The 14638-nt window shown below is 44.2% G+C and overlaps 1 protein-coding gene across 3 annotated transcripts in view; it reads right to left on the bottom strand.

Moving 5' to 3' along the window:
- PXK (PX domain containing serine/threonine kinase like) overlaps window positions 1-14638 on the bottom strand; it is a 118690-nt gene that overhangs the window by 65006 nt on the left and 39046 nt on the right. For all 3 annotated transcript variants that reach the window (XM_083156263.1, XM_083156264.1, XM_083156262.1), the window contains exons 4-9: window positions 12904-13090; window positions 7839-7916; window positions 7669-7742; window positions 3403-3477; window positions 2005-2109; window positions 207-308 (exon numbers count right to left, since the gene is read on the bottom strand). In XM_083156263.1, coding sequence (XP_083012389.1) covers window positions 207-308; window positions 2005-2109; window positions 3403-3477; window positions 7669-7742; window positions 7839-7916; window positions 12904-13090 — 621 coding nt within the window. The remainder of the gene's footprint in view (window positions 1-206; window positions 309-2004; window positions 2110-3402; window positions 3478-7668; window positions 7743-7838; window positions 7917-12903; window positions 13091-14638) is intronic.

Here is a 14638-nt window from a genome sequence, read left to right as displayed (position 1 = left end):
GCTCACGGTTCATCGCCCGTCCATACACACTGGGCGACTGAGCTGAAAGCTGCTCAAACATGCTGTTTTCAGCGATTTTCAGCTCAACGTCGCCCAGTGTGTATGGGCCTTAATACCTAGAATTACATTGGATGAAGAGACTAGAAAGGTTTATTTGCCAGTTTCCAGCTATATCATTCTGATTACTACAATACAAACTGTAATACCTCTAGAATCTGCCTCCCAAACATCTTGATTTGCTGGAGCTCCAAGCCTTGGATTTTCCGGGGATTACAATATTTCTTTAGAAAGGGATCTTTCGGTTTGGCCTAGAAGAGAAGAGACAGTTACAGTATCTGACAGAGAAGGAAGAGACTAACAAATCTCACCATAAACCAGGAAATGTGGACAACCATCCACAATGAGGCTTCGGCGCACACACAGCTGGCTGAGCGTTACTACCACAATAACCCCGCGTAATGGAGATCTCTCCTCTGGAGTTAATCAAGAAATAAATTGGAACAAATGTAACTAATGAGCACAGCCAATGCAATAATTATGCCCCTTTCAGACCGCACTTTGTAAACGGTATATTGCCGTTTTTTTACCGTTTTAAAACGGTAATCTGTGCGGTCTGAAAGGTGCAGATCCAATTAACCGGTTTGAAAATACCGTTTTTTCAAACCGGTTAAAATGCAGGGTCCTACCCGTTTCAGACCCGGTATTTTGGGATCAAAATCGGGTCTGAAACGGTATTTAGGACCCAGCCAATGAGCTGGGTCCTAAATTCAGAGCAGCGAATATTTAATGAGCACTCATTAAATATTCGCAGCACTGGAGCCGCCCCCCCCCGCGCATGTGTCGACACCCCCACACTTCGTTGTGGATCCCGGCAGTGAAGTATGGTCGGGGAAGCACTTATGAAAAAAAAGCGTCTTTCAGAAAATGGCTGCCCCATAGGAAAACCTGTTTTAAAAAAACTGTCTTTCGTATGGGGGCAGCCATTTTCCGAAAGTCACTTTTCTTATAAGAAAAGTGACTTTCGGAAAATGGCTGCCCCCATACGAAAGACAGTTTTTTAAAACTGATTTTCCTATGGGGCAGCCATTTTCTGAAAGACGCTTTTTTCATAAGTGCTTCCCCGACCAACTGCAGTGCCGGATCACGCAACGGAGGTACCGGCTGCACAGGGGGGGGGGTTTAGCCCTGGGGTGGGGGGGATTTGGGGGTGTCAACCCCCGGGGGAGGTGGGGTGGGTCTGCCAGTGTAAAAAAAAACGCACTTAAACGGTAATATACCGTTTAAGAGATGCGGTGTGAAAGGGGTTTTACCTGGCAGACCCGTTTTTGGAAACGTTTCCAAATACAGGGTCAAAGCCAGTTTTGCGGTCTGAAAGCAGCATAACTTCTAATGAGTTCAGTCCGCTTGTATATCAATTTAGAAGATATACGAGCATTCTTTAATATTTCATGCACATCCTCTCGGGTGTGGCTCTAATGAGACAATTTTTAGGTAAGCACCAAAAGGATGGCATGCACAATGAGTGATAAAGGTTGACACAGTAAAAAGGCTACACATGACAAGGTCAATAGGACCTTGTACAGGGTTTTTTTGGGGTCAATGTTGATACCTGAGCATCAGGACCCCCAATTAGTGTAACATTTTGCTCACTATGCTTTACGACAGGTTATAGTTACAGACCACATGGATTGTAAACTATAAGAATAAAGTTTAACTCTCTCTGCACAGGTTACATCTGCCCCACCTGCAGTGCACATAGTTTTGCCCATTTTGAGAACAAATTTGTACAGCGATCAGATCTGAATAAGGGTCTATACTTCTGTAATGTCTTCTCTGCATAAAACATTGTAGGTTTGATAGATACAGAATATAGGGAGATATTCTGCATCCGGCAAGGCACGATACACTACAACATAAATTGGAAATCTGTCATTGTATTTGTTGTATGTGTGTATGGGACACTATGAAGCAGGAATAGTAAAGGGCTAGTAATACAGCGATTACCTTATAGATCAGATCCTTCAGGGTTCCCTTTTCATTGAAAGGCCTAATAACAAGAGCAGACAACTCGCTGGCTGTGGCGAATGTGACTCCATAGATGTTCGGATGCTGGGGAGAGGATGGAACACATTTACCAAGGAGACAATTATATGTTAATCACCGCCTACATGGCCCAGACACAAACCAGTCCGGAACATAGCTGCGAAAACCAATGTCTACAACCAGTAATTAAATGTAGCATTGGTAAATACTGCCAGGAATGCCTGAAGGGAACATATAGTGATGGGAAGTGTTTGTGCGTTACATCATGTAATCAGATCTATCCTAAAGAAGCCCCGGGTGATAGACACGGTGTCAGACAAGTTGGGAATTAATAATGCATTCCTTTTCAGCTACCCATACAACAGGTACTAATATACCATGTTACGCACATGTGTACAAGAGAATTTCCATTTATTTAGCATGGAAGCCTACCATAGAGATTGTAGACCCATTTCTGGATTGCAACATATGGGTTATGAACCACGGGTGGTGAAACTAAATAATTCTGCTATCAGAGGGGTTAAACAAAATCATTATGCCACCTGGTCACTGTTTATAGTATCTGCAATAACTACGCTACTAAGGGGTAGATTTATAATTCCTGTTTTACCGATCCTTACCAGCCCCGTTCCGCTTCACCACTTTATCGTGGTAAAGCGGCCCCGCACATCGCCTGAATGTGCTAATGTAGAAGTCTTTGTTATGGGAGTGCGTTATCCCCACCTGACGGTGATACGCGTCCTCCCATAATGGCTGTACGCTCCTCCCTGGGTTGTAGTACTACGCATGCGCCGGGTTGCGTGCCTCACTCTGTATTCTCGGCGCATGCGCAGTTGTTTTCAATGGTCAGTGCGTCTTGCTGGTCTCCGGCGTCTTCAAATTAAAACTGCGCATGCTCCGGGTAATATTTGCCGGGGATTCTGGGATGCTGTATACATGGCGCATGTGCAGTTTTAATTTGAAGATGCCAGAGACCAGCAAGACGCATTGAACATTAGAAGTAGGAGACCCGCAACGCCAGAAAAAAGATGGCGTTCCGGGATGGGGCTCCATAAAGAACGAAGCACCACATCGCCGGATAATGTAAGGCTCAGGTGCTCTGTTTAAAATATTGCATCTGCGTTAAGTCTCCGGCCTACACCGCCGCCTGTTTAACACCCGCATCGCGGGTGTCATAGATCAGGGGAAGCGCTATCCCCTGCCATAAGGCACGGGGATAGCGTATATTCCCCTGATCGACATAGGGTAAGTGCTCATTTCAATACAGCTTACTGGCAATAAGATGAATGGAACTAGTTTTTAGATTTGTTCCATAAGACATGGGAGCGGTAGAAGAATTGGGAATCCAGCTATACTCACAGACCACGACTGCAGGAGTTTGATCGCGCACTGAAAATCTTTATCTTGTAGATACTTGTCAGGACCTAAATCAGCCTGAAACAGAGAAGGGAACACCTTTATCAGGGATTTTCATATACAAAAATAAAGAATGGTGTGCACTGGAAAACCAACATCGCAACAATTAGCATAATAACATTTTATACTAGCTCATATGTAACACAGTGTGACCGGACTAGTGTAAAAACTAAATGCTGATAATTTAATATGCTTACCATACTTTAAAACGGGACACTCGTGAATTACACAGGATCTGTGGCTGGATGACATCATGCCTGCATTTCACCTGAAGAACCGATGTAATTCATAAGTGTGCTGGTTTAAAGGGGTCATATGGTAAGCTTACAGGTGCCTGTCCTTTCGTTTCCCTCCTATATCCCTATAGATTGTAAGCTTGCAGCAGGGCCCTCCTACCTCCAAGTCTGTCTGTTGTTACCCAGTTTGTTTTATCACTGTCTACTATTGTAAAGCACAACAGAATCTGCTGCGCTATATAAGAAACTGTAAATAAATAAATAAATAAATAAATAAATGTACTTGTTTCCTAGCACGGCGCCCACGATTTTAATCTTATGGCATCGGGTCTATCTGAACGCATCGCATGTGACCCAATCGCATGCGATGCGATGAGACCCGGTTTTTAATTGTACAGCCACCCTGATGGGTGATTACTATGTTAAATGTACCCCCAGACCCGATTTTTCATTGTACAGGCACCCTGATGGGTGATTACTATGTGAAATGCACCCCCAATTGTTAACGCCACTATAAACGCCAACCCGAAGCGTGGCAAACGCAGCGGGCCCGCGAGGGGCGGCGGTACGCGTCCTCTGCCCTTTTCATACCCATACTATCCACGTCAGCATGGACTTGATTTTATATAGTGTGGCGAGCGCAGCGAGCCCCGCGAGGGGACGCGGATGACTTCATATGTAATCCGCTGTGCTCGCCACGCTTCGGGCTCGGTGGCTCGCTACGCTTGCCACACTGTGTAAAATCAACTCCACTCCGACGTGGATAGTGGGGGTGGCGTTAACAATGGTGGTGCATTCCTGCATATAACATAGTAAGCACCCATCAGGGTGGCTGTACAATGTAAAATCGGGTCTGATCGCGTCGCATGCCATTGTAATGGCATGCAATGCGATTTTAAAATTGTACACAAAGCCCTTAAAAGCCTAATATCGGGTCCCATCGCATACCTTAACTAATGGTATGCGATGGGACCCGATGGGCGCCGTGCTAGGAAACAAGTACCTAAATAAATGTGTCCTCAGACATCTAGCCTATATATGTCATACAGAGCAAGATGCCCGGCGTGAGTGGGCAACCGGTTTTGCAAGTCAGATGCCTTTTTCCACAAGCTCGCTGTCTAGGGGTCATCCTTGACTCTGAACTTCATTCCTCACATTCAATCTGTCTCTACATCATGTTACATGCATCTAAAAAACATATCCAAAATTCGTCCGTACCTTACACAAGACACTGCAAAAACTCTAATCCATGCACTCATTATATATTACGCATTGATTATTGCAATGGCCTCCTTACCGTTCTTCCTAAGAAAAGACTCTCACCACTACAATCCATTTTGAATGCAGCTGCGCGGCTGATCTTCCTTGCTAGACGTTCATCATCTGCTGATCCGCTCTGTCAGTCCCTACATTGGTTGCCTGTATTTTACTGCATTCAATATAAAATACTTTCATACAAAGCCATTGCTCTGGCTACACCGACTTCTATCTCTTCGCTTATCTCAAAATATATCCCCACCCGACCTCTCCGCTCTGCATAATATCTGCGTCTCTCATCCACACTCATTACTTGCTCCATCTTACACTTGCAGGATTTTTGTTAGGCAGCACCCACCCTATGGAATGCCCTTCCATGCACAATAAGACTCTCCTCTAGCCTCCAAACTCTCAAGCGTTCCCTGAAAACTCACCTCTTCGGGCTAGCTTATCATATTCCTGAACCCCCACATAACCTCCAGTAGCATTCCTATCTAATTGCATCCCATCAGGACTGTTTTATAATCTGGTGGGACGGACATGCTATGGAATCCTATACTTATGTATCCCTCCTATTATCCCTATAGATTGTGAGCTTGCGAGCAGGGCCCTCCTACCTCTATGTCGGTTTGTTGCTACCCAATTTGTTTATTCACTGTAGTTTCCAATTGTAAAGAGCAATGGAATATTCTGTGCTACAGATGGAGCCCTCCTCATTTAACCTGTTGATAGGATTAAGTGAGTAATAGGATTAATATGCTATGTTATTACTGTATTTTTCTACAGTATGTATTGTATTGCTGCTGAGAACAATAGGATAGCCATGGCCAGCCATGACCTAAGGAACAAAGTTGAGAGAGGCTCCAACTGTATATAAGAAACTGTAAATAAATAATACATTTTTATTTTTTCCAAAAGAATGCATGTTAATGCAATGCACGGTGCACGAGGAGACTGTGCTGATTAACGTGGCATATTGTATTGTGACCAAGTCTGTATACAGAGCAGAACAGAACTTTGGGAAAAAAGCTGCAGCTGCTACATTGTAATACTTGCTGTAGAGATTCAGAGACTAAAGGCCCATACACACTCAACGACTTTCAGCTGAAAATCGATCAAAACAGCCGTTTTGAGCGATTTTCACCTGAAAGTTGCCTGGTGTGTATGCACCCCCGACTGCCGATGATGCGCGCTCCCGCATCATCGCCAGCGAGATGGGCAGTCAGCTGGTTTTACCAGCACATCTAGCGATGATGGCTGGTTTTTCAGCCATAATCGCCAGGTGTGTACGCAGCGCGGGCTGAAAGATGATATGCTTTCAGGCCGGCTGACCGCCCGGCTCCCCCGCCGGCTGCAGATCATACTCACCGCCGCTGAAGCACCGCCCCGTTCGTCTGCCCGGCTCCATAGTTCTCCAGGCTGCAGCTGCTCTCGCCCGGCCACAGACTGAGTCAGCTGACGCCCCGCCCCGCCCCTCCCGGCTTCTATCCGCCCTGCTCCCTCCGACTTGCTCCACACGGAGCATATAACTGTACACTGGCCACCAATGTTATTAGCCAGTAATATAGACATTGCTGGCACATATATATATATATATATATATACACATACACACACACACACACACACACACAATTATGGAAGAAATAACGTCACTCCAGGCTCTTGAAACTACAGTACTTTTACTGCACTGCCAATGGCGTTTCGGGATTTTACCTGTTCGCTTGGCTCCGAATATACACAGCCCAGAGATCAGTTCTGAATCAGGCCTCAAGAACAGAAATGCACTGAATAAAATGGCCGCTGCTCCCACCCTTGGAATACAAACCCCGCCCATTATGTAAATAGCCTTTTATATGAAAGATTTTCAGCAAAGTCTTTCTCCTCCTGAAAATCTCTCGCTCTTTGGGAAAATAGCTCAGTGTGTACATACTATTTTGGTGACAGATATATCTTTCAAAGATTTTGGCAAAGTCTTTTGAAATGAAAATCTTCGAGTGTGTATGGGCCTTAACTGTCCACACACAAACAGATATCATGTAAAACCCAATTTCCCTTGAAATCCAGAACACAACTGATCATGCCCACACACACAGAACGATTGGGCAAATGATCAGAGGGGTCATTTACGGACTGCTAAACATTTACCACATCGTTCATTATGCCTACACACTGAACGATGTGGCCAAATTGTGCACAGCCTCCCGCCTACATTGGATCGTGATCATGCCCACACACAAATGATTGGTCGTTCCTATTGGTCAGAAACGGCCATATCGTTTAAAAATCTTAGCGTGTGTGGGCACGTGTCATATAGAACCTTATAGCAAGTGTCATATAGAACCTTAATCATCAGTCTCCTGTTACATCCTAGTTATATTGCACTGTGTTCAAGACACGTTTTCAGAAAAAATGCAGAAGAGACGACGCTAGAACATGTCAATTGACCTGGTGCGCCAAGAGGGGCTGTTTGGTGTGACCGCAAAAAAGATGAATGAGGACACATCTGTATACTTAAAAATACATCATGGTCATACAGTCAGAAACACATACTTATCAGTATACTGACAGCTGAAATCTAGCGCGCATAAGATAAAAGGCACACCACTCCCATTGTAGAGAGTACAGCCTTATGACATGCATTCCTAAAGCACATGAATATTGCTACCACCTTTTATACTGTATATAACTTGAGCCAGCCCAATAATATATTTACCCAGCTTAAAACCAGGTGCTCTTTTGGTTGCGTTTTACACCTCATAAGAAAATATCTTTTCCGCAATCTCCAACCTAGGAAAAAAAAAAAAGAAGATAACATGGGTCACCGATCACAGGCAGCTTCAGTCACCAAGAATATTCCACTGTTCATATACCAACGTATCTCACCTATATCTTTCAGGGGTTCCACCACCTCAAACTTAGGTTCTGATCGGAAGAACATTGACACTTGTTGCAAGGCAATTTCTGCAGGTATATAGAAGAGGGCTGTATCAGCTTTATCACAGGAATAAGCTCCAGCAGTTGAGACGGAATGAAGACAGTGTTTCAGGGGCGTGTGGGATGCTGGTGGACCTTCGATGTTATTATTTTTTTAAAGTGGCAATCATTTGCACAGCATGGTTTTACCTTGTAAATGACTGCCCCTTTAAAAAAAAAAAAAAAAAAGTTCAATGTGGACAGCATCCTGCACGTGCACCGAACATGGCTTTCATTACATCACACCAAACACACATACATACATACATACATACACACACACATACATATATATATATATATAAATACATATATATATATATAAATACATATATATATAAATACATATATACATATATATATATATATATATATATATATATATACATACATACATACATATATATATATATATACATATATATATATACACATATATATATATATATATATATATATATATATATATATATATATATATATCTCCTGTCAATCCGGCACTGCCCACCAGTATGTTTCAATAACTTGCCCGGGTGCTCGTTCCGTGTGCAGGAAAAACCTGACCACATGCATAGAATCCAATGAGACACGTCACTCCAGGTCTGGTAAATTTCAAAACAACGTTTATCTGGTGCCTACGGCGTTTCGGGACAAGCCCGTCTTCAGGACATACCTGAGTATGTCCTGAAGACGGGCTTGTCCCGAAACGCCGTAGGCACCAGATAAACGTTGTTTTGAAATTTACCAGACCTGGAGTGACGTGTCTCATTGGATTCTATATATATATATATATATATATATATATATATATATATATACATACACACACACACACACACACACACACATACACGATTGACGCCAACCCGAAGCGTGCCGAGCGCAGCGAGCCTGCAAAGGGCCGGCAGTGCGCGTCCTCCGACCTTTTCATACCCCTACTATCCACGTCGGCGTGGAGTTGAGAATATAAAGTGTGGCGAGCGCAGCGAGGCGAGCACAGCGAGCCCCGCGAGGGACGCGTATAACTTCACAGGTATACGCGTCCCCTCGTGGGGCTCGCTGCACTCGCCGCGCTTCGGGCTCGCTGCGCTCGCCACACTTTATATTCTCAACTCCACGCCGACGTGGATAGTAGGGGTATGAAAAGGTCGGAGGACGCGCACAGCTGCGCTCGCCACGCTTCAGGTTGGCGTCAATCATGGGGTGACGTTCACAATGGGGTTGCGTAACTTTTTAACCATGACGGGGCCATATACAATGTGAAATGGGGGTACTTGTGAATTATCCGGGCTGCTGATTTTGTCCTTAAGTTTAGTTAACTTAAGGACACCCGACCGACGTGATGCCTTTGATTTACCCCCAAATCGCGGGCATCGCGTCGGTCGCGGCCGTTATTGGCCCATTTCACATTGTCATTTTATTTTGCACATCATTTAACATTACTGTAATAATTTTAACATTGCTGTCTATGGGAAATCGGGTCCATCGCGTCTTTTAACATTACTGTCTATGGGAAATCGCGTCGGTCGCATGGCGATTTTTCGGGCGCGATGAAAAAAATCGGCAGCCCGGATAACTCACAAGTACCGAAATGGGTCATATTGGCCCATTTCACATTGTTTCCTATGTAAAATGGACTTAATCAAGTCAATCTCATCTTGTGCCATTATAATGGCACAAGCCCGAAGCGATGCTCCCGATTTCAATGTTCAAAATATTTTAACATTGAAGCCTATGGCAAAATTGCGTCCATCGCGTCGGGGGCCATGTTAATGCACGTGACCGACGCGATGCCCCCGATTTTGCCTTTGCCGGCAAAATGGACCTGATTTCAAAGGAAATCGGGTCCATCGCGTCCATCGTGTACCTTAACTTTAAGGTACACGATGGACAAGATTGTGGCCGTGCTAGGAAACAAGTACCTATATATTTTTTTTATATTATTTATTTATTAGGAAGCTATCCATTTTACATTCTACCACTTTAATACTGAATACAAAAAGAAGCCCTCATTAGTGTGAGTGGTAGGATTACCGATTTCTTTACAGTTCACGGGATTTAAAACCACTACTGAAATTTTTGTTTTACATAAATCTAATAATCCAATTATACTGACAAGCATCACAGTCTTGCAAATCCATCTACTTTGCATTAATAGGTTACTCATTTGAAAAAGAAAAAAAACCCACATACATCTAACAAAACAAGATACAACAAAAAAAAAAATATGGAACAAAAAAGCATCTTAAACCCTACAGGGTGATAACTCAGATGGACCACGCAAAAGCACAGTTTTAACATGGGAAACTTGCCCACCTGCTACTGCAGAGTCTGCTCCTATAAGGGGCCTCATGAGTTTCTGTCAATTATAATATCAATGGGTTCTGGGCCCAGTCCAGAGGCTGACATGTACTTGCATCAACAAATGTGTACGGAGCTAATATGTGAAATTAATGCTAACGCTACTGCCTAGAAATGCATTCAGTGGCCCACCAGAGACCGCGCAAATCTCAGCGGCTGCACATAAATTTGCAGCACAGATAATTCAGTCTGAGTGCCATGTTACACTCTGCAGCATTGCAATCCTTGTCCATTGTCTGTAGATGCAGGACAGCATCGATCATAAACTGCAGAGCATGCACAACTTTGGAGACACTTGTGAAATAAAAGTGAAGCAACACGATAATGTCTTAATTGTCACTATGAACGTAGAGTAAAAAGTGATGTTTTCTTAATAATCCCAATTAAAAGCGAAACACTGAATTCCAGTGCAATATCCCAATTAAACTCTGATCCCTGACAATAACCACCAGCGATCATCTGATGAGGTGGCTCCTCCCAATGATTACGTGGCTCCTCCTCTAATGCGCTCCAGAAGTTGCTCCCTTCGATCCCATTGGAGACTGGCTTGTGGTGCAGCATCCTGAAGACTCAACCCTATCTGATCCACTGGATCACATGTACACAGGTAAGTAATCATCACATTCCACACAAAAAGAAATTGTGGCCAATAAAGGAGCATCCTCATGTCACCATCCCTTTCAGTTTTCAGCCTTTAGCATTGCTAAATTACATATAAACCAGAGCCAGATCATCCGCTTGTCAACCTTAGCCCTCACGGGTACTGAGGAACCCAAAGTACAGTAATTAATCAGTTTATTTCTGCACTGCCAGCTGTTCTCCAGCAACTAACTGCAGTGCGCCGCTTAGTGACTCAATGGGAGAGGGCAAGCCACAGCACTGTGGTGGCACACTCAGGACTGAAATACAATATCAACAAAAGGTAAATCAATAGACAGTGGAAAGATGGAGTCATGGAAAAAGGCTTATATACGGACGGGGGAGGGGGGGGGGGGATATACCACGTCTGTTGTTTCCTATTACAGTTGTGACTGATCACGCAATCCTTCCCACCTACTCGTTAATGTGGCTGTATAGTCCGGCAAATGACAAATGAATGTATACAATGTACACAAGCTACCTGAGCTCCCGCAGGGATTGTGCGCAGATCACAGGCAGCTGCGTCTGCTGTTATTATCACTCTATTATTCCCACTGCGCTATACCATAAGTGACGGAGCAGACATGTCCCTTATACTCAGCAGCTATTACAAAGGTCTTCTCCAACATAAATAGCATTACACGCTTGTAGGAAAATGGAATTTATGGGTAAGAGTTTTGGGTATTTTATTGTCGGAAAATAACTTCTAACATGCGAAGCAGAGAGGCAGATTTATTAACCTGGTGAAGTGATAGAGTGGTCCAGTGATAATGCACCAGCCAATCAGCTCCTGCCATTTTTCAAACACAGCCTGTAACTCAACAGTTAGGAGCTGATTGGCCGCTGCATATTTCTGACCATTTTATCACTTCACCAGGCTTAATAAGTCTGCTCCTCACTCACATCCTATCTGGAAACCTACTGAGACACACCAGGGTCCTCTACAGAGCATAAAGAGGAGGATCAGGGACAGAGTACATTTCAGATTATTAAATCAAGAATGTGAATGGAAATCCACTGTATGAAGATTACAATAAACCTTTGCATTGGTAATCAACATGTCATAGGTCCATTCAATTCAAGATATTCTGAGAATCTATATATAATTCCAGGCCTGTCCCATCTCCTAAATGCACATGCAGTGGAAGCTTTGGCACGCACCGCAACACCTCCCACTGAGAGGAAGATGGGATAGACTTTGGAGAGGAGGAGTGGCTGCCAGGAGGGGAGGGTTGTCAGCACAAAGTCAATGAGGGTGTGGTCTCTGGATGGAACAGCAATGGAGCAGGTGGACTGTGGAGGAACAGCAGAGAGGTAGGCGGAGTAGACAAGAGCAAATAATGAGGTGTCTTGGGTTCAATACAATAGTCAATTTTAATTTAGTGTTCCCTCTAAGCTTCTTTTGCAGCGTGCCGCAACCTGCCCATTTTTGGGCAAGTTGCGGCACCCTGCAAAAGAAAATCACCCTGCCCTTTTTGTGTGTGGCACGGTGTGCCCTCACACTGCCCCCACTGCGCTGACATGCCGCTTAGAACTTTCGGTTTGTGTAATGGGTATCCTAGTGCTGTGTGCAATTTTTTTATACATGATTTTTTTTTTTATGTAAATTTCTAATATAAATTGTGCCTTCCGGATTGAAAAAAGTGCCCTGCCCGGTGGTCAGCGCCCTGCTCTAAAAAAATCCTACAGTGAAAACTATAATTAAGATAAAATATAATAATCATTCAGGTACCGGATGGTACGAGCCTGTAATTATTTATTTAGAAACAGATAACAGTAACTGCCCTCCACTGAGGCAGGGCTTATAGATCAGGTATATATGGTAAGGTGATAACAGATCATGGAGCCACCATAGGAAGAGAAAGAGATAGCAATATAAATGAACAAATATATTGACTGCAAAGTACTAATATCTTTAATATGATTCATTAGTCTATGTTTATTACAAGTCTCCAATATCAGATTGATCACCTACCAGTGTAATTTGCAGAGTAGTTATTGGGGTCAAGGAATTTTTTCACTGATTCATGATTGCTAAGGATGTGATTGGAGGTGATAACATTCAAATAGTTTTGTAGCCCCTTCTGTCTTTCTGCAATAAATTCCCGATCCATGTTCCCGATGAGTTTCTTAGGAGGCAGAGGGAGACTTAGACCGGAGATCTGGGAAGACAGAAAAGTTCAGAGTAAGGTGGTATAATTTATGAATCACAATCCTAATCTAGAACACAATCATGGAAGTTTGGCATGGATGGCAATTCCAAATTGGGGTATGGATTATTTGGTCTACAACAAGTTGTTAGACAAGCATTAGGTCGACATGACTATAGGTCGACAGGGTCATTAGGTCAACATGAGTAAGGTCGACCGTGAAAAAGTTGACATGTTTTTTTCTTATTATTCGACACAGTCAACATAAACACTAAAACATACCACCGCTGCGCTCGCCGCGCTTCGGGCATGGCGCCTCGCTGCACTCGGCACACTATTTTATTCTCCCACCACGCCCTAGTTGATGGTAGGGAATGAACTACCGCCTGTCGGCACAAAAAAACAGTAAAAAAAATAAATAAAAAAAAACATGTTGACCCAATGACCATATCCCCCAAATCGTGAGGCAAAGTTTTGTTTGATCCACAGACAGTGTGGTTTGCCAAGCCAGGCCCAGTGTTCTTACCACTTTCAGTCTACTTGAAAGGGAAAAATATGATGAATTTCTGTGCAAAGATTCAGCTTTTTAGAAATAATACAACATATTTTAGGGTGTGAATAAAAGTATATAGAGTGTTAATAGGGCGACACCAGGTGGTCAACAGTCAATAGGCCAACAGGGTCAAGAACAGTATTCAATGTGGCGGCCGAATACAAGCGACCCTCGCCATTTAACGCCCGCACTGGCCGCTCATCCTATTCAATGTTCCGGGGAACCCTTACTGTAGAGCCGGGTCAGATCCGGGATTTACTCCATTTAAACTGTGGTGCCCACCCGCAGTGTAGACGAAGGCGGCGCTTGGAGATGACATCATCTCCAAGCGCCGGGGCTGCGGTGATCCCCGTCGGATACACCGATCACCGTGCTGGGGTCAGCCCAGCACCAAGGTAAGCAGCTGGGCTACCCCCAGCCGTCTCCCGGGAGGTGAATGGATGCCGCACACAGGCATCCATTCATCTCCTCCGCTACCGCCACTGCTGTCTGCAGAGTAAAGCAGACAGCAGTGCAGGCTGTGTGTGCACCCCCCCCCCCCCCATCCAACCTGCGGACGCTGCGGTCCGCAGGTTGTATGTCCCCCAGTGATGTAAATGGGAGCCGGGTCATCTGACTCGGCGTACCCATTTACACCGGCCTCTATCCAGGTCCTAGCCTTGTTCTACCCAGGTCAGGACGTGGGTAGAAATCCTGTCAGGCCTCTGACCCGGGTCTGACTTGCCGAAGACCCGGAGTTTTCAGGTGGTGTAAAAGGGGTATAACTGTAACCCTCCCCCGGTGCCTAAAGCTGGTACACACTGAGACAATATTGGCCGATATGTAGTTTCTGGCATAACTGGAGCAACCTATGTTGGGTGGTCATATTCTGCGGAGATGGTGAGGTCATGCTATTTTATAAAAAGGGGCATTTGTACACTTCTGTTTACAAAGACAAATTATAAGTTTTGCTAATAGTCAAGTCTCTGTTGACACCTTAATATTAAGGATCTCTGTATAGGGTGAAT

The sequence above is a fragment of the Crinia signifera genome, chromosome 8 (genome assembly GCF_055691185.1).
Source record: "Crinia signifera chromosome 8, ASM5569118v1, whole genome shotgun sequence".
NCBI lineage: Eukaryota > Metazoa > Chordata > Amphibia > Anura > Myobatrachidae > Crinia > Crinia signifera.
The sequence above is the reverse complement of the archived record's forward strand: the minus strand, read 5'-3'. Positions and strand labels throughout refer to the sequence as shown.